Source organism: Leptonotus elevatus, chromosome 13 (genome assembly GCF_054856555.1).
Source record: "Leptonotus elevatus isolate MCC_2025b chromosome 13, RoL_Lele_1.0, whole genome shotgun sequence".
In the NCBI taxonomy this organism is placed as follows: domain Eukaryota; kingdom Metazoa; phylum Chordata; class Actinopteri; order Syngnathiformes; family Syngnathidae; genus Leptonotus; species Leptonotus elevatus.
The window spans coordinates 777071-798209 of NC_141251.1; the positions used below are offsets into that span (position 1 = coordinate 777071).

Consider the following 21139-nt stretch of genomic DNA (forward strand, 5'->3'; position numbering starts at 1 on the left):
CTCTTAATGAAAACTGAAAAGTTTGGGGGAATTTGTCGTCACCCATCTACCGAGTATACAGCGCCTCCATTTTGATATTGAATTCTAGTAAAGTTCTGGGCGAACCTTCACCTGGTCCAATATTATCCCAACAGTCACGAGCACAAGACTGCGTATTCTCAGACTGAAAGCTCTCGTACTGCTGTGGAGGCTTTCCGTGCCAGATCGTTTGTTGCGATACGACCCCTGGAATTGGTTCAGATCTCTGAAAAAGCAAAATGGCCCAAACTGTCACTGGGTCACCTCTGATCCATTTTTGTCCTGATCAACAGGCATGCCGGGTCGCAGTCCCGGGACGAGCCAACGTTTTCAAACAAAACCATCTCATCAAATCCTTCCAAATGTCATTCAGATGCAACCAACAATGACGTGTGTGTGTGTGTGTGTGTGTGCGTGTGTGTGTGTGTGTGTGTGTGTAGCTTGCAGGTGTAACAACCACGCCAACGTGTGCCACGTCAACACGGGCAAGTGCTTCTGTACCACCAAGGGCATCAAAGGAGAGCAGTGCCAGCTGTGAGTAGCCGACACCCAAACTTTTCCAAAATATTGAAGCCTTGAAAAGTCCAACATTTGGCAAATTTCTTTTTTCATTTCAAAACTTTTGGTCCGTCGTTCTTATGACTTATTGGCCAATCTCAAGTGTTGAAATGGGCTTGCTGTCTTTGATGATGTCATGTTAATGGTTGAACAAACATGTTGTTTTTGGGTCTTGTGAAAAGTGAGCATTTTGGGGGTACAAGGTTTTGACCCGACACCAGCGATATTTCAACATATTACAATGATCAGGATATAAAATTGTCTCCATATTGCACAACTCTCATGATTTATAGTCGAATCTAGTATTTTGCCTTAAAATGGCAACTGGGAATTTTCTATTGTATTTTTTTTTAATTGATTCACTCGTAAATTACATATTTTGTATAGAATACACAATCAAATGAATACAAATAAAATTAAAATAAAACACAAATATCCTTTGCCAAATAATTACCATTGAGAATATCTTGCTAGTAAATCAGAAGGTTGCATTCAAATTCGGGATTCTCATGTTTCTTAACAGCGGTACTCAAAAAGGACATTTGTACTTTTGTCTCCCTCCATTTGTTGCTTGAAAGAATGAATATCAAAATCAAAAGTGATTTAGTCAAACTTGCCTGCCATCTACGGCTCATTACTAAAAAAGTTAAAAAACGACAATAACAAAAAACCTACAAAACTGGAACGCCACATTCGGTGGGTTTGACAAATAAGTTAAAATGCCCAAAAACGCTTGGCAATGAAATGAATCATGCAAAATTCCGATTTTCGTGGCTTTCTCGATGGGATCATCGGTTGCGTAACGGATTGAAAAATCGTCCTGAAATAATCTTGCTCTCGGTTTTGAGGACTTTTATTATTACAGCAGCTCACCAGTGGGTGGCAGTGTATGGGAGGACGTACTTTACTTTACTTTACTCGACTGACTGATGCACATACAGAAGAAGAAGAAGAAAAAAAAAAATCTAAACAGCTTTTAAGTCAACATTTTCTACAAACTGCAGATGTTAGTGTTGGTAAGAAAAGTGTTTCTGTCAAAGCGTGTGTGCGTGTGCACGTTTTCCCTGACTGGGCCAGTTTGGAGTACTGCAGCACTATAATATTCTAAATGGCTTGGCAGACCTGTACAGCGTGTGAACGCACACACGCACACACACACCAAACTGCTGCATCATAAATCCAGCAGCAGAGGCCACCAGTTCACTGGTGTGTGTGTGTGTGTGTGTGTGTGTGCGCGCGTGTGCGTGCGTGTGTATTTGCATGGCCGTGCGCGTGCGTGTTGAGCCAATAGAAAGTAAAAATGTGATGAGGCAGCAGAGGTTGCGTAACTTTGCAGTTGTGCTGCCCATCATTCATTGGATGTGATCATCCGACACGGTTGGTGTGATGTTGTGTACTTTTTGTCTTAATTGCCTTCTGGCTTGTCCAATAGGGTGAAAGGTAGCGGAATGTTGTCAGTTGTCATGGTTACAGCGACACCCGGCTTTCGTTTTAATGGACGCAAACATGCAAATGGAAAAGGAAGACCTCTGGGTGAATGGATTTGTCGCGCTCCCGTCCAACTACGTAATCGTCAGCAACTGGAAGGTCAATCGGCAATCTCATCGATGTGAAGAATTTGCGCTGCATTTTGCTGACGAAACCGGCAGAGATTTTCTTTCCGCGCTTGCCCGCTAACAAACATACTTGACCAACACAAAGACCAGTACATCCCAGTTCTTCAAACTAACAAATACACACGCATACAAACTTCGACATCAATAATCACGCCCAAAGCTTTATTTACATCATCAAATGAACGTACAGCCGTCACTTTCTGTTGGCGTAAAAAGCAGGATTGAAGAGGATTTGACATTCAACAATCTTCAGCAAAAACAAGCTCAGCTGAAAATACTTCCTGTTTTCATTCTTAGTTCAAATTGACACTGTTAAACAAAAGTGTGCTGCCATCTAGTGGTCAGCAATTGAATTACACCAAAAGAAATGCAAGCCAGAACAAAATTGTTAAAAACTGTACCAAAAAAAAAGAAAGGCAAAATAGTGGCATTGCAAACCCATGATGAAGTGGGATTACTTTTATTTTTTATGATAAGCGTGTTTTTCTTGAATTTGACTATTTCTTCTCATTCCCACGCTCAAAAGTTCAAATAAAGATTTGTATGTTGATTGGTGGGCAAAGACAACAAAGAAAAAATAGAGAATAACATGTCCTCCATTTTGTTTACACTTTTCTCACGCGATGATGTCACGCTACCCTACACACACAAACAAACATGCGCGCGCACGCACACGCAGGATTTCCATTTGCTAACGTTCGAGGTGGGCCGGCCCAAAGTTTTCGTTTTGCTGTTGTTCATTTATTGAGTCAAGATGTCGTGCCATTTGTTATTCATTTTCTACTTAGCGCGGGGGTGCGTGTTGAGACCCCCGGCTGACTGCAGGTGTGTGCGTGCGCACAAAGTCATGTCGGGTGAGTCAGGCGGGGAAATAAAAACCCTCAAGTTGCTCCAAGTGACTTTTCCAAGGTTCCTCTTGAATGTCGTCCTCCTTTTCCGTCCCCGCCGTGTCATTTTGCACGCTTGCGCCCCCCCCGAGCGTGGCGGCGCTTCCGCTTATCTCCGCTAGCAGCACTCCCAGCACGCCGACCTCTGACCCCCGAGCCGCATTTCGAAGCGACGTCCCGATCGCTCGCCCTTTATCTGGCTCCCCATTAGGGCTGCGTAAGCCGCTTACGTTTATCCGCCGCCCAAATGTCCCCCTGAGAGGGACCGCCGCTCCGGCCCCCTTTCACGCGCGCCGTCTCACTCGTCATCTCACCCGCTGTCTTGCTGCCATTGCCGTTATGCTGCACGCACGCACGCACGCACGCACGCACGCACGCACGCACGCACGCACGCACGCACGCACGCACGCACGCACACACGCACGCACGTATGGAGACGCACCTCGAGAGTGGAATAGGACGAACCCGCAAAACCGATCGTTCGATTGCGGTGATATGTTCAATGTGGCCTTACTCGTGTAAACACAAGAATCTGTCTAATATTACGTACGTACGTAACTCATTTGCTCCCCAAAACATATACACATGTTCTATTTTCAACATTACCTTGCTCCCAAAGAAATAATTTTGTTGTTTAAAAGAACATTGTATTTTTTTCATGCTAGAGCAGGGGTGCTCAAGTTGGGTCCTCGCCAGCCACAATCCAGCCTGTTCCCTCCTGCAGCGCAGCTGAATCTCATGATCAGCTCATCAGCCAGCTTTGCAGAAGCCTGATAACACACCTGATCATGAATCAGGTGTGTTAGTGGAGGGGAAACAGGCTGGATAGAGGCGCTCGAGGACCCAACTTGAGCACCCCTGTGCTAGAGCATACAGAAAGCACGGGTGAAGCAATGGTAGTAATTAGAAAAATGGCCAGCAGGTGGCAGCAGAGTATAAGAGATCAACCATGTTGCAAAAAAAGCTCATTTACCCACAGTTCTAAACAGATTCATAAATAATGATGAAACTTAGCTATATTCGAATGCTAATTGCTGCAAAACGGAAACAGATACAAGTATCCTTTTTTTCCTGATGAAAGAAGATAATCTAATCTTTCTTTTGGTAGGTTCCTTTTTTTTTATAGCAATAGAACACAATATTCTGTGGGCCTTGCAAAATGCATAAAAATCCAGTAAAACAGCCGGGAGCGAAGGGGGTTGCTTCAGTGAAAATGGCTGGAAGGGAATGAGTCTAATCCATCCGGGGGGGGGGGCATTATGTCCTGTGCTGGCTTCTGCTGTCAACTGAAATCGCCGTCAACGTGCCTTCGGGCTCGCATTGTGAAACCCTGAAAACAGGTGAGCTGTCACCTTGACACTACGAATCCGAGAGCACAAATAATGTCCTGTTTTTCAATAAAGGGCTGTAAAGAAAATAATACATAACATTAAAATGTATTAACAATAAAATTTTAAACAAAAGGGCTAAGAAGTCCTGTGTAGCGAATTGTGTGTGAAAAGCGGAGGCCTGTAAATGTTCCCATATGGCGTGCAAGCGAGTGGAGGCGCTTTTGATCTCCTCAACGCGACTGTGACGACAATGCGGTCTTTGAGATGAAGACGCGCAGGAAGTCGGAAATTGCAGCCGGCGATGAACGAGAGGCTGCCGGTCGTTCATCGCAATCAGTCCACGGTACAAATTGGCTCAGTTGTGATTGCCACGCTGCTTTTTTTTTTGGGGGGGTCTTGAGAGGAACGTCGTCCTCCTCCGAGTGTCCTCCACATCCTCGACTGATCGTCTCCTTCTGCTAACATCAAGGACACGGCAGGCTTTCGTCAAGTAAACAACGTACAATAAGACCACATCGACTTTTTCAAAGTGCGGATCGAGTGTTACGACGGATTCTGTTGGCAATACATATTTCTTTCCTAACTTTGACTTTGTCATACCGCGATGGCGTTCCCTGTTACAACATTTATAAATGACTCCCAGGTCAGAAATGTATCCTTCAGGATTCCGAAAAGTTTGCTTTCTTTGAAACTTTGAATTGATACAAGAACGACATTCTTCTCATTCCGTCATTAAACAATATCCAATTTTTCTTTTTGAAATTGCGTCACAGTCCATTCATAGCAAGCCCACTTTTTAAACGTTTGCCAACTCGTAATGAACCACTCGGTTAGCTTACACGCTTTTACCCGCTTGTTAACGAACAATATAAACGGTTTGGGTTGAAGAACAGATCCTTGTGGTCCTCCGCATTTGATGCCACAGTTCTGATTGTGCATTATTTATCCCAACGAATGGCTTTTTCTGTGACAAGATTTTGGACGACATGGCGTTCTGTGTGTCTGCACTGTACAATTTTGTGTGTGCGTGTGTGCTCACACGCCGCCGGTCCAAGTGAGTGAGGTTGTCGAGGCGAATCTCGTCACAAGGAGCAGGAGAAGGCCAACCTGAAGCCGCGTCGTGCGCGCGCGCGCACGCACACACACACACCATATGTGGAATGCTAATAACCTTTGCACTGTTTTCTTGGTGACTCCAGATGTGACTCCGAGAACCGTTACCTTGGAAACCCTCTCCGAGGAACCTGCTATTGTAAGTAACGCCACCGCACACGCACACGCACGCTAAACGCATTAGCATACGTCTCGATTGGACCTGAAATCGCAACCTTGCCTTCCAAGTTGTCCTCATTCCAAAAGCAAATGTTCCCATTGCAAATAATTGAAAGTCAAACATGGGTTAAGGGGGTTGTAAAAAAAGAAAAAAGAAAGACAAAGAAAACGTGATGGCAGTGAGAAAGAGAACGTGGGAAGAGAAGGAGAAATGGCGTCAGGTTGCATCCCACACACAGCTGGAAAAAGGCACGCTTACAATTTAAATGCCGGCCTAATACATGAAATCGTGATTAATAACATCGTCGTTGTGCGACATCAAATGAAGACAAGGTTAGACGTCTGGCATGATTTGCACTTTGTAAAAACAAAAACAAAACAAAACAAAACAAAAACGTTACAATTTTCACCAATGACAAATGTAAACAATGTGTATACATTTAAAATAATAATAATAAGAAATGATTGTTCCTCGCACTATTAGAATATTCACAATGTAGTGAGCCTTTTTTTTTTTTGCCATAAAGATTTTCATTTGAATAAAATTCCAGCTTTCCAAAAAATCAGTAAATAGAGATAACATTTCATGTTGTGTTGAAATAATAATAATAATAAATAATAATAGCTCACGATTACGATATTAACAGCAAGGAACAACAGCATTTGATTGAGCAAAATGTATTCTTGTGACAAAACGAGCAGAAAGGTGAGATTGTGGAGCAGAAAGGTGTTGACATGTCGGATGATTTCCGAATCTCGAGGGATGTGACGGCAAACGCAGAAGATGAAGAAGATTTTTCTTCTTCTGTCAACTTTTCATTTCAGTTTTTTGCAAGTTGGGCCAGCGAGCGAAGTCCTTCTTGGAGCTTTTATTGCTTCTTTCAAATGTTTTATTTTTTTTTCCTCTCGCGGGAATTGTCGAGGTGGATGAAAGTTACACCTGGACGGAAAATTCATGTTTCGACTTTTTTTTTGGTAATAATGTTGGCGGCGTTGCCATGGCGACCAGCCTTGGCCGCACGCCACCTTGGTAAACAAAGTTGGCAGATGGCGGCGGCGGGCGAACGCGCGTCATGTTTGCAGCGCAATCTGACATGTTTCAAGTGCTCGTAATGTGTTCGCCGCTCACCTGGGCGCGTCTTGACCACCTGCGGTCTCCGTTAATGTCACATTATCTTGTTTGAGCAAAGACAAAAGCACACAAGCTCACCTGCAAACGAACGAACGCTCGCTCGCACGTTTGCGGCGAGATCAAGAAGACGAATGATGAACTCAACCATCAGGCCAGAAGTCTTTCTTTCTGTTTTGATTGACATCTGGTTAGTTCTTTGGTTAGTCAGACAGACAGACAGTTCATCGGTTATGGCAAAAAAAAAAAAAAATCATCTTGTCTACAAATCTATATCGTCCTGTGGTTTTTCTTTTTTAAGACAAAAAAAAGCTTGTGCTTTACCTTGACTAGTTTCGCTTTTGGCGGCAATGGTCGCCAAAACTAGTCAAGGTAAAGCACAAGCTTTTTTTGTCTTAAAAAAGAAAAACCACAGGACGAGTTAATCATTTAGTTTAGTTTAGTTTGTTTAAACATTTAGTTGATTCATTGTTTGGTTGATTAGTTAATCCATTAGTTGGTCAATTACATGGTTGGTTAAATAGGTACAATAGTCGGTTGGTTGGTTAGGTAGGTTTGTTCACTGGTCAGTCATCATTCAGTCAATTTATTATTTGGTTGCTGAGTTTAGTCAGATTAAGTGATTGTTTTGGTAGGTAGGTAGGTAAGTATGTACATGGATGGTTGTTTGGTTGGTTCAGTCAGTCAAATTGATCAATTAATTGGTTGGGTACTTGGTAGGTAAGTGAATGGTTTGTTGGTTGGTTGGTTAGTTTAGTCAGACAGACAATTAGTCAGATAGGTATTTGTTTGGGTAGGCAGGTAAGTCGATGGTTGACTGGTCATGTAGAGGGTTATATGGATCATTGGTTAGTGAAGAAGGTAGCTTGGTTGGTTGATTGGCAAATTCAGTCAGTCAGCCAATAAGTTAGTGGGTTGCTTAGTTAATTGATTGTCGCGTCAGTTGGTTAGTTGGGTAGGCAATGAGATGGGTTGGTTCATTTGTTAGTAAAGTTGGGGTTAGGGTTGGCCTGTAGGTAAAGTGACAGACGTAAAGAGATCAATCAACAGTCGGTTTATTGCTTGGATATTTCAATCAGTCTGTCGATTGTTGGAATAGTTGGCTAGTTAAAAAGGTACATAGCTGGATGGTTGTTTTGAAGTTCAGTCAGCTACGAAGTTCATAGCTTGGATCACTTTGCTTGATTTGATTTGATTCAAGTTTATTTTGAACGGGCAGTTTTAAAAACAAGAAGTGAAAAAAATCAATATCACAAAATGAAACAACATACTGCTTGTCTGAAAGGGAGTAGGGAGAAGTCTACCCATCTAGTTACTTGGTTATTTGGTTATTTAGGTAGTTAATTGTAAAAGTGTTAGGGAAGCAAGTTGGTGTTTTTTTTTTTTTTGCGGACTCAGTAAATCTTTTAGTTTGATGTTTCGTTTGGAAGCCAAGCAGGTGGACGGTTTGTTAGTTGAGTCAGTTGATCAGTTAGTTAGTCAGTCAGTTGCTGGGCTGCGGGTTTGTGTGCCTTTCAGTGCGCTGTTGCCAAAGGCAGCGTTAAGTGGAAGCAGACTTCCACTTTCTGACAGGTTGACAGTGCAGCTGAGTTCACACCTGCTTTGGATTTGTGTCCCCCGTCCAAACGTCGGGTTAGGGCGACTCGTCGGGTTTCTCCAGGTGCTCATGTCGCTATTATGCTAATGGCGTCACGCATCTGTGAACCCCGGCGAGTGGCGGGTGCGCGTCTGCTGGCTTTGCTTGATACCGTTAGTGACACCGCGCGTGACGCCGCCTCGTCGGGCGCGCGCGAGCGGATGCGTCGGTGGCGCGTCTCCGCGGGGAATTGCAATTAGCCGAGATGAACTTTTAAACTCAGCCGACGCGCTGGTTGCCAACAGCCGTGGAATGTGCGGCGACACGTGTTTTAGTTTTGGTGTGTTTGTCGTACACGCAGGTGGCAAACACACAAAGTTTGCCGCAAAATTTTCCGTTGACGAACCTTGCGGGATAAACAAGCCGGGCCCGACGGCGACCGCGCGCAGATATTGTCTTTGATGTTCTTCACTACTGGAGTGTACAACACGTCCGCGCCATGAGGCGGAAGACGTGTTTTCACGGTAATTCTAAAGACACGTCTTGTCTTTATTTATTTTTTTAGGGGGGGGGGGGGGGGGTTATCATAAGAAAAGACACACAAAAAAAAAGCAATTCAGCGGGCACAAGATGTTCAGGTTGCTGCCTAAACGGGTTGCAGAAAGCATAAAATAACATCTTGTGATGTGGCTCTAATGACATCAACGGTTTCATGTTAGGACAAATATTTCATCGTTAAAAAAAGTTTAAAATTCATAGGGTAGAATATATTCAGGTCACTGCCTAAACGGGTTGCAGAAGCTGCAGCAGAAAATGTCATAGCGGCATATATGTCCTTTGATTTTGCTACATTATAGAATTCAAGGAGAACAGGAGCTTCAAACCTGATTAGTTTGCTGCTTAAGTGGGTTGCCAAGGCCACCATGTTCGGAGGACTTGGTGCAATTTCAGAGATAGTCAGGCTGCTGCCTAAATGGGCTGCGGGAGGTGGCTCTGGCAACATATCTATCTTGTAAACATTTCATCGGAACGTGTTTATTTCAGGCAACATATCCCAATTGACATCGGTAACAAAAACGTAAAGAAAATACATGAAAGGAGTGGGAAGAAGAAAACGTGTTTAATCCCGCCCCCTTTTTACACATTCAATATAAAACAAAAAAGCATTTGCCACTCCTGTCACTCGTGTGCGAGTTTGTTTGCTTGTTTGTTTTTATCATGTTGAAATAAACGTTCGATGGTAAAGCGTGATGGAATTCAGAGGGTACGAGATTCCGGTTGCCGCCTAAACGGGTTGCTCTTTGTGCACGTGTTGTCCAGACAACCTGTTGATCGACTACCAGTTCACCTTCAGCTTGTTGCAGGAAGACGACCGACACTACACCGCCATCAACTTTATGGCCACGCCCGAACAGGTATGCACGCGCAAAGTGTCATATTGCGTGCGTGTACCTGTGTGTGTACGTGTGTACGTGTGTGTGTACCGGTGTACGTGTGTGTGTGTTCCGTAGGCCAACAAGAACTTGGACATGTCCATCAACGCTTCCAACAACTTCAACTTGAACATCACGTGGTCCTTAAGCTCCGCAGGTGCTCTACTGTCTCTTTCCTCACAATTTTATTGCATTCATAAAAAAAAAAAGAAGCTTTTTGTTTTAATGTCATTAGGTCAAGATTAGTTTTGATTATTTTGACAATATGTTTGTATTTTTTGTCGTCAAATCGATTTTATTTTGATTATTTTAATGATAGCTATTTACCATTTTTCTTATTTTCGCTTTTTATTCTAATTCATTTTTAATGCCTTTATTTTTATCATTATAATTTAGGTTTCCATTATTTCAATGTAATGTTTTAATCTAAAACAGTTTGCTTCTTTCATTTATTAAAACTGTTCATATTTTAATAACAATTTCAGTAATTGAAGCTTTATTTGACTTATTTCATTAATAAAATTTTAATAATTAAAATATTTTTGTTTTTATTTAAATTACTTGTATTTAAAAAAATATTTTATATAATTGTTATATATTTTTAATTACTTGCTATATATAAAATACTATACAGTATTATTATTTATTCTAAGAATATTGTGATTGTGATTATTTCCATTAGTACAATTAAAATGTCCATTATTTCAATTCCATTATTTCAATCTAAGTTCATTGTATTTGTTTTTTCTTCATAAAATTGCTCATATTTGACTAATTATGGTTTCACTCATTGAAAATGTTGTATTGATTCTTATTTCCATGATCTCTCTAATTTTAATCAACATAATTGTCATTTTTTATTATTCATTTGTCATAATGTCATTTTTAAAGCTTTCTTTATTTTACAAATAAATACTCTTATTCAATATATTGATGCTTATTTCAATTGATCATTTTAAATTATTTTATTGTGAAAAAATAATCATTTTTTGTCTGTCAGTTGCGTGCTGAACATTTGAGCTGAGGCGACCTGTCGGAATTGCGTCCTGTGCTGTCTCGATCCGTTCTTTGTGTCGCTTTGAATTCAAATAAGAGTCTGGACGCTCTTAAAAAAAATAATAATAAAAAAATAAGAGTCTGGACGCTCTCACGCTGCCCGAACGCTAGCGAGCCAGCGCGTCGACATTAGCCGCCCTTTAAGCGGCGGCAGGTGTGCGCGATATTTGATTTGTATTTGAGGATTTTATTGCTGGCGCCGGCGCCGTCGTCCATCACGCGGCAGGAAGCCGATGTGAAATCAGTCGACACTTTTACGACGTGGCGCGAAAACCGGCAGCGGTTGCCAGGGAAACGCTCGGCAACATTTGACGGGAAAGAACACTTTGCTCGCTGCGGACCACTTGACAGCTTGTTTGCATTATGATGTCATCGCTGATATCAAGACTCGCGCAGATGGCGAGTCGCGCAGACCTGCCCTGCATGCCAAAGGAAAACATCCGTTTATCCACCCTTTCTTTTTCTCTTTCCCCCCCTATAATGTATAACATAAAACATGTATCCATAAAAATGTATTTCAGGTGTTTTTGTCCATTTTGTTCCTCTCAAGTGTGAAGACAATTCAATTCTGTGCTTGTGTTTGTTAGCGGGGAGCATCTCGGGCGAGGAGATGTCCGTCACGGCCAGAAACAACGTTAAGGAGCACCGGGTCAGCTTCTCGTGCGACACCTTCCACTTCAAGGAGCGTCCCAACATCACCTTCTACATCTACCTGTCCAACTTCAGCTGGCCCGTCAAGATTCAGGTAAGACCACAACGCGGTCAACTTCAGCAGACCCAGCAGCAGAAATGTCAATGCCGGAACATGAAACATGACACAAAAGTAGATTTAAGCAAATCATTATTGGCATATTTTGATTGTAAATTATTTTTCATCATTTCATTTCATCATATTGTATTTGTCAATGTTTTTATTCACTCATTTATTTTATTCAATACTAATTCTAATTGTTAATTAATTGTGCTTTTAAGTTTATCAATTCACTTTCATTTGATTTATTTTTTCTATTTATATACTTACATTTTTATTTGACTGTGTTTTATTTTTTATTTTTTTACTTATAAAATATTTTACATACTACTATGTTTTATTTTAGTTCTAATATTTTTTATTTTAAGAAATTTTATTTTTTGACTCATTTTTTCATCACATTTTTTCACTTTTTGTTCTGTCATTTATTTTAATCCTTTTTTTAATTTTAATTGTTGCATGTTTATGCATGCGTGTTAATGTTTATTTGATAATTTTTTATTTTTTTTTACATTTGTATTTATTCATATTGTTTGTTTTATCATGTTTTATATTTCATTGAATCTGTTTTTATTTTTAAGAAAAAATATTTCCTCCATTCATTTGGTGTTGCTATTTGAATGCAGCAAATTGCCGTTGGTGTAAACGTTGCGGTTTGGCACGCAAGTTTCCACCCGAACGTCACCTCAAATGAGATGAAGATGTGCAGCCATGTTGATGACATGTTGATCACATGTCATCTTTCTCGCGAGCGTCTCCCAGCCAAAGTGGCGGTCACGTTTAACGACGTGTGAATTTTTCCTCTCCCGTCGTTCAATCCGAGAGGACTGCCGGCAGACACGTTCAAAGAAAATAGATTTTGGACAAAAGTATTGGGACACCCAGATTGTGGTTTGTCTCACGTGCAAATGTGAAAATATGACGACCAATGTGACCTGCATGCCGATCATCCGTTCAGCGCTTACAGAAACGTTAGCTCCTTGCAGCGCATCTGAAAAAAACGCATTAAGGTTCATTTGTTCTTTGGAAGTGCCCCCCCCCCCCCCCCCCCAACATCCCCCCCCCCCGCGCTTTTGCCATATTATTAGCTGTCGCATGAAAGGAGATCTGCTAATTAGTGTCATTGGCTTGATCTGGCGTAACACGAGAAGCTGGACGCGTCTCATTTCGTCTGACGACAGAGCAGCATGAAAAATTGTCCCGGGAATTGTTCGTGACATCAAGCCCTTATATGGGAAGAATTGTGATGATGATGATGATGATGATGATGAAGATGATGGTTTGTGGTGGGTCTGTTTCTGTGCATTCACGTTTCACAAAAACACTTTGCGTATTCTGCATTTGACTGACGTTGACTGAAAAGTGTGTTGAAGATGTCGGTCAGTTCGGTAGAACGAACGTCCTTGAGCTTTTCTTGAAATGCTTTTTTTCAGGTTCGCCGCGGATATTTGAGCCAACGCGAATGTTGAGCACGAAATGGCCTTTGATCGCTACCAAAATGGCAACTTTGGGTTTTGTTTCTTGCTGACCGAAAATGAGATTGGATCTTGATGGGGGAAAAAAAATGGAGCGAAAAGAGGTTGCATGTGTTGCTAATTTGCACGTTTCAGCAACTTCTCAAAGTCGTCCAGGCGTAAATGCTTTCACACGCAAACACTAACGTGACCTGTGAGTGTTTTGGCTGGCGGCGCGATGACATCATCATCGGGGCCCGGAGAGCGTCGGAGGTGTTGTTGCGGACGTTCGGACTCGCGGTGCCGGAAGGGATTTGCTGATGAGCGGTGTCATGGCGCCGACCTTGCGCCTTCGTTCGCGCTCGCACGACTGCACCGCCGAGTTCTGTTCGGCGACGTGACGCCGCCGTTACCTGAACACGCCGCCGGTGCCGTGTCAGGGAAAGTTATGGCAACAGCTTTGACGTTAATCCGCTAGCTTGTCGCTAGCGAGGCAACGTAGGAAAACAAATGGCTGCCTCGACTTCAACGTTTGTTGGTCAACTCTATTGATTTCAATGTTGCCAATTGAAGTGAATTGAAAGCAAAAGTCTGCCACATATTGATCACTTATGGGCAAACAAATCGTAATTGATCTGCAAGATGGACTTTGCGGAAATTGACTTCAGTTTCACACAAAAAATCTTTAAGGTTATAAAACATGTGACGTTTGTTTGGTTTTCTTTAAGGCCAATTTGTCTTTGATCTCAGGCAAAGCAAATTCCATTTGACATTTTTGCTTTGTTGAACACTAAGTTGCATTTGATCTTTGCAAAAACGCGTCCTTTCGGATCAGTGAAGGCTAAATTGTCAAGCCAATTTCTACAAAAACACAAAAGTGTGCTTTTCTTCCCCATTTGAGATGATCGGTTACAATATCACGAGTTTTTATACCGTATCGACAACCCTTTTTTTTAAGCGCTTTCTCGGGCAGTAAACCGACGTCGGCGTTTTCTGACGCGGAGGTTGTCGTTAGTTCACAAGCTGACGATTTCAATCATCGGCATTGGAGCGAGATCCCCGAGCACCGATCCCCGAGCACCGATCCCCGAGCACCGAGCGCGGCCGAGAGAACCAACAAAACATATTTGATTGAATTGCTGGACGAGGCGCTGCAAGACGGCAATTACAGCGTTTTAGCCGTGATATTTATTGAGGGATTATTTTGGCGCCGTCTTTGTTTACGCTCACCGACCACCGCGAGGAGGAATTCCACTTCAGTTCCTGGTCGGCATTAAAAGACAATTCTTCACAGTTTTTGTTGTTTTGTTTTTAACGTAAAAATGACTCGACTAAAATGTACGTATTGTAATGTTATATGATATGGTCACCTCGCGCCGTGGGGCAAAAAGGGGGGGGACAACTGATCGAGAGCATGATAGCATGCACGTGGTTTTTTTTTGGGGGGGGGGGTAATGTGCATCGAGACATAAATAAATCTTTCGATGAAATAATTCGGTGAATACAGTATTTTAAAGGACAAAAGGAAAAAAAAAATGCACATCTGCGACAAAATGTATTTTCAGATTTCTCAAGATTTGATAGGACATTGTGATTTTCTAGGAATGGTGTAAAAGGAATCATTTGAAAATGTAAATACTGGTCGAGATTTAGAAATAAAGCATTGCATATTGACATTTATGTTTCCTAATTATCCATTGAATTAATTTCACAAACGTGTATCAAACCGGCCGCCCTTCGCACAAGCAGCTCTCGCTTTCAAAAAGGTCGTTGACCCCTGCTGGTCATCGTCCGCCACGGTCGTGATCTGTGTTTTGATTTGCACTTTGAATTTTCTTTTGGACTTTTGGATTTTGTTTTTGAGATTCAAGTACCTTGTTGGCCTTTTTGTTTTTGTTAAATGACAATTTTGGCCGCAAACGTGCTTCACCTTTCTGCTTCCTGCGTTGAAAACCTGACAGCCAGGTTTGAGTTTTGACCTCATCATCATCATCATCATCATCATCATCATCATCATCGCATCCTGGCAGTCAGTGAGTCAGTTGTTCTCCTATTTATGTTTGCGCGCATGTCGGTGTGTGTGCTGATTAAAAGTCGTCTCGCCAGACACGCCCCCCCGCGTGATTGGTCACTTGATTTGATTTAGCGGCCTCCCTCCCTCCCGCCCGCCCGCGCGCTTATTTATCCTCCCCGCCTGCCGTCCTTTGATAGGAATCCTCGGCTAATCAGATATCTCACACACACACACGCACGCGCGCGCGCACGCTGGTGACAAAGTGTCCTTGATTGGATTAAAGCAAAAGCGGAAGCGATTAAATGGCGGGCGTGCTGATGCAGCTCATCCACCGGGAAAGCGATTTCAACGTTTTAACAGCAGGAAGTCGCCAGCAAACGTCCACATGACTTATTGCCGTTACATCGGCGCGTGTGCGTCAAGTATTTCCCATCCGCTGAGAAGTTGTGAGTAGCGGCCGCCGCCGCCGCCGCCATCGCCGCCGCCGCGTTGTCACGCTGACTTACGGCGCCGACATTAATCTCATGTTAGCGTTTATCTGCTACACAATCCTTTGACTAATGTTGACGGGATGGATTTACTCCGCAGGTCAAAAACAGCGTTTACAATTTATTACCTGCGAATGACTAAAAGTCACTTTTGAAAGTATTCCTTAGCGCCGCTTCTCACTTTCTCGCCGAAACGGGAGACTTTGAGGAGCAAAATAAAGACTCTCTTCACTGTGACAACGGCTAACATGCTAACAAAAAGGAGCTGTGACGTTTTGGCAGTTAAATCTCAGCAAGCAATAAAATAATTCAGCATTTTTATTTTTATTTTATTTTTATTCCATGTCGGGTAATTGAGAAAAGATTGTCAGTTGCAACGTTGACCAGGTTGCAGACAGCAGAGTTAAAAAAAAAAAAGAAGCCAAAATAAAAGTCAAACAAAAATACAGTAAATTCTCCCGGCAGTCTCCAGGAATTGTCATCAGGCCTCCAGCTGGTCTTCAGGCCGCTGACGTCGTCTTCCGAGACGGCGGCGTACGCCCAGAAGCGCTGCAGTGCGAGTGGAGGGAAGGAAGGAAGTGGGTGTGGCCTAAGCGGCATGATCGACGGCGCTCGTAAAGTCAAACGATGACGACGGCGCTTTTGGGAAGTTTTACTGTCCAAATGTTGTAAGCAACGTGTGAAAATGTTTCTTTTTTTTTCTAATAATGCATCCGATTGTCAGCGTGACGTAAAGCGCCGCATCGGACGCCAGCGGCCCCGCCAGCTTTTCTTTCTTTCTCTCTCTCTTTTTTTTCTTCCCCTCGCTGACGCTCGTATTAATGCTGCGTCCCCGCGGAGCAAAAAAAGCATCTTTCCTTCACCTGCGTCGAGACGTTTTGACCCGCTTGCCGCTAAACCTCTTAAGCGCGTTCTCATCCATTCCTCCCGCCTTTTTGTCTCTGGAGACAAAACTCTTATTCTGCAGCTATTAAGGCCATTTAGCGTCTCCCCGGGCTCAATTCACACCAAAGATATTCTCGCCGTTTTCAGCGTCATGCATCTTGTTCGCTTGCACAACGCCGAGCTTTCCAATCAGTCAATCCGAGAGCTTCGTCGGCGACTCGTTTCACTTTTGTGGGAAGTCATCAAATGTCGCAGATCGCATTTTCACATTGCGCTGTTGTTGTAACAATTTGCTTGTAGAAATCAAACCAAATCTTCAGAACAATTTTGTTCTGGAAATGGCCTTAACATGGCTGACTTCCTGTGTTCTTTCAGTCACGGCTTCAAGAGACATTTTTTACAGCGGATCATCAAATTTCCCTCAGGCATACCACAAAAATGCAGATTTTCACAATTTCGGGCCACCAGTTGCTGCAATCACATTTGTTTGTCTTTTTAGGCCGAAAATGACCATTTCGAACCAACATGGCTGACTTCCTGTGCATTTTCAGGCGTGGCTTCAAGAGACTTTTTTGTGGGTCTGCTCATGATAGACACGTCCACCAAATGTCTTGTTGGTCAGGGAAACTGGCTTCAGGGGCTACGGTTTCAAAGATTTGTGAGGAATTAACCAGGAAGACGACGCTTGCTGCTTTTTGCTTTTTTATTATTTGACATCTGTAAATTTGATTACGGTTTGCATTGATCTTATCTCAAAGCCAACATTTCTGTCCTTGTTTTCTACTAGATTGCTTTCTCTCAGCACAACAGCTTCATGGACCTGGTGCAGTTTTTCGTCACCTTCTTCAGGTACCCGCTTGTCTTGATTGTCATCATCCATAACGTCTTTTTTTACGATCATGATTTTTTTTCAACAGCAATACAAAGTTTTGACGTTCGGCCGGTAAATTGCATTTCAGATTTAAAAACGTACATTCAGTTGGTTCAAGACGAAAATATGTTTGACGTTTACGACCAATTGTTACCTTTGGTTTGTCAGACGTTTGAAATTGTTGCCTCTGATGTGTGCGAAGACGCAAGCGTGACGTTCAGAACTCAAACTTGTCTTTGCTTGTGAAAAGGATTTTTTGAAGACTCAAATTGTCGCTGAAAAAAAAAAAAATCTGTCAACTTGTATTCAGTAACACCGACAACTTGGATTTATTCAAAATGTTTCGCTTTTGGGGGTCAATTGTCTAAAAGTTTGTCAAAGACTCAAAAAGGTCTTTGCTATTTACAGAAATACACGTTTGGCTTGTCAAGAGTTTCAATTACATTTCGTATGCATGAAAACAATTTTGTCAGGAAATCGTCTTTGATTTTTGAGCAAATCTCATACATTTGCTTTGTGCGAGACTCCAAATTGAATCCGTCGCATTATTGGAAGCGGACGGACGGCTGACTAACGAGCGCCCGAGGACGTCTGCTGTCCTCGGGCGACATGTTGACACTCAACAGCGCCGTGCGTGCGTGCGTGCGTGCGTGCGTGCGTGCGTGCGTGCGTGCGTGCGTGCGTGCGTGCGTGCGTGCGTGCGTGCGTGCGCAGCAATGAGAGGCGGCTAACTGCTATGTGCCGAAGGCCCGCCGACAGACATCAGCGACCTTTAGGCAAGCTAAGCGTGATGATGTCATCAGTAGGGGACTGTGTTTGTGTGTGCGTGTGTGTCAGTTTACTGCCAATGAAGGCATCACATTGAACCGTGCTAATATGACAAAAGTCTTCCAATCTTTTAGACTTGGTGAAGCAGCATGTGGTTCACCGCCCGTTCTGAAATACTTGTCATCATTATTTATGTCAGGCTGTAAATAACGATTATATTAATGATCATTAATCATTAATGGATTTCGATGAGTTGGATTAAAAAAATCATTTTTTTACGTAGGACATGATTTCAAATTGGCGGTGCAGAAAAAGCACAAATTTACATTGATTGATTATTTACTCATTTGCTCCATAAAATCCATCTGAAAATCGGCAAAAATCATTGTTTGCCAAATTAAAACCAGATGTTTGCAAATGTCTAATTTTGGGAAACAAAAAGCGAATCCGTCTGTTTTCATCAAGGACAACCAAAATGCAAGCGTGTCGTTGAGCGGCTGCCATTTGAACAATTTGAAGCCGTAAAGGTCTGAAAACGATACAAATAGCGCTCGATTCATCGGATAATTCATTGTTGCATCTCAAATTGCTTTTATGTGACCGGCAGGCAGGAGAGCAAGCGTGTCAGTCGCTTTGCCGTTTGCCAGAAGCGCTTGTATGCTGCATTCCAGTGTTTGCTCTGTGCAACTTTCTGCCGCACATCCACTCGCTGGCCGCTTTTTCTTTTTTCCGTCTTCCTTTTTTTCCTTCTGCGGGTTTGATGAGGTCGAGCGGCCGGCGAAGAGGCCGAAGCTGCAGCCTCCTCGCCAAATGTCACGCTCATTACACCACTTGTAGCCTTTTCAACCTGCGCGCGTGCGTGCGCACACGCACACGCGCGCGGGGCGATGAAGAGGCGTATTGTTGGAGCGCCGCCGCCTCAGCAGTTTCTCAGCCGCTCCCTCGTCATCGTCAGATGTTCTTCTTGAGAGACCGGCTTTGTTTGCCAACTTGGCTTTGGCCCGCAGACGTTCGAATGTGCGTGCGCGACGGACTTGTTGATTGTTTTAGCGCACGGCCTTTTGGTGGCGTTCGTCTCCAGCTGCCGCGCCATCTTGTGGATTTCCTCCCGACGCCGCGAGAACACTTGGATTGATCTAAATTCATGGATCCATCTGCAAATTGATGGAGGTCAATTTGCTACAAAAGCGAAGCGCGGTGTTAGGGATGTCAGGCCATTAAATACTCATTCGCTCCCAAAAACGTGTAAATACGTACATATCGTCAGGGTCCCAAAAGACGTATTTATACGTTTTTTAAAATTGTATTTAAATTTTTATGCTAGAGCAAACAGAAGGCTTTGATTGTTTGATTGATTGATTGTGGTTGTCCCCTCAGCTGCTTCCTGTCTCTGCTGCTGGTCGCCGCCGTGGTTTGGAAAGTCAAGCAGACGTTTTGGGCCTCGCGGCGGAGAGAGGTACGACGCACGCTTAAGTTGAACTCACACATGAGAAAAGAAGACGCTTGCTTTCTAATGATTTTGGACTTTTGAAACAATGTACGACGACACGGTACTGAGAGAGCGTTTGGGTCGAATACTTTTCCAGATTCAAGTGTTGGTTATGATGTCACAATCAAGCGACGCAGCTCATGTCATTATGCTACGCACTTGTTATGCTAGTCCACAAAGACGCACATTTGAACAAACTGATGTCATAAAAAAACGAAGAAAAAACATTTTCAGTTCTTGACGAAATGAGAATTTTTGTTTATCATCGCACCCCTAATATATATATACATCCCCATCTTGATCATTTGATCGTATTCCTTATCTAATGTCACTTCAAATAATATCAACAAAAGGCAGAAAAAGATCCGTTTGTATGAATTATCAACGAGTGGAGCTGTGTCCTCCATGCCAAGTGTGCGTGCCAATCGGCGCACCCCCTTCCAAGGCGTGAAGGGTGAGCCGGTGACCGACCGGGGAAAAAATCCTTCACGAGCGTCACTGAGACGGTAAACAAGGCCGTTCCCCTTAATTAGCGCCCCTCATGAACCAATTAAGGCCCATCAAGTGATGCTAAATGGAGTGGAATGAAGTGGCGTGCACGCACGCACGCACGCACGCACGCACGCGCGCACGCGCGCACGCACGCACGCACGCTGGCAGTCAATTGGCTGAATGCGAATGCGTCACAGGCTGAAAGGTGATTCTTCTTGCGCAAAATCCTTCGCAATAAGGTCAAGAGCAAACTCAAATGTGCAGCGTCATATTCCCCCAAAAACATCGACGAGCTGTAAAAATCCTGTAAAAGAGTTTTGAGAACAAAAGTGCATGTTTGTTCCATGCAATGGAAAAAAAAAAAAAGTAACAATTTTCTTTGTGTTCGTGTGTTTATGGCTTCTGTACAAAATCCTAAGAAATACTTTTGAATATTAGATATTCATAAATATTAGATTCCTGCGGAAGAACAGCAAATTCAGGCTGAAATTGCGTAACAATCGTTCATTTCTTCGTACCACAGCTGCAAGTAACCTTTTTTCTTCCGAATATAAATGTGACTTCTTCTTTGCCATGAATCGATTTTGATTCATTGAAAAATGTTTGTTGAAAAATGTTGATCATTGTTTTCCCAAAATAAAAGCAGCAAAATGAGTTGAGAGGCTGAAATTCAGTCAAACAACGTCACGAAACCGACGATCGAAATGAACCAAAATCTGTTGCAACCAATAAATCGATGAATTGTAATCATTTTGAGGATTGGCAGAAAGTCGATTCGATTAACTTTGCGCTTGCGTTGGCTCTCATTTGAGATGAAATTTGTGTCGCGTTCCGATATCAATCATCCAATACGAGCGTCGGCTCGCCGGCGCATCCATCACGTTGACAACCTTGAGCAGAGGACGGCGGCGGCGGCGGCGGCGGCGGCGGCGGCACAAAGCACCAAGAGACGGAGGAAGAGGAAGATGAAGAAGAGGAAGATATATTAGCGCAGACGGGGCCGCCCGGGGCAAGAATTGTAAGCGGACGGGACGAGACGAGACGGGACGAG

The 21139-nt window shown here is 43.1% G+C and overlaps 1 protein-coding gene across 2 annotated transcripts in view; it reads left to right on the forward strand.

Moving 5' to 3' along the window:
• Positions 1-21139, forward strand: part of atrnl1a (attractin-like 1a) — a 79397-nt gene that overhangs the window by 33228 nt on the left and 25030 nt on the right. For both annotated transcript variants that reach the window (XM_086092468.1, XM_086092469.1), the window contains 7 exons: positions 459-552; positions 5610-5662; positions 9708-9802; positions 9899-9977; positions 11464-11621; positions 17256-17317; positions 19485-19563. In XM_086092468.1, coding sequence (XP_085948594.1) covers positions 459-552; positions 5610-5662; positions 9708-9802; positions 9899-9977; positions 11464-11621; positions 17256-17317; positions 19485-19563 — 620 coding nt within the window. The remainder of the gene's footprint in view (positions 1-458; positions 553-5609; positions 5663-9707; positions 9803-9898; positions 9978-11463; positions 11622-17255; positions 17318-19484; positions 19564-21139) is intronic.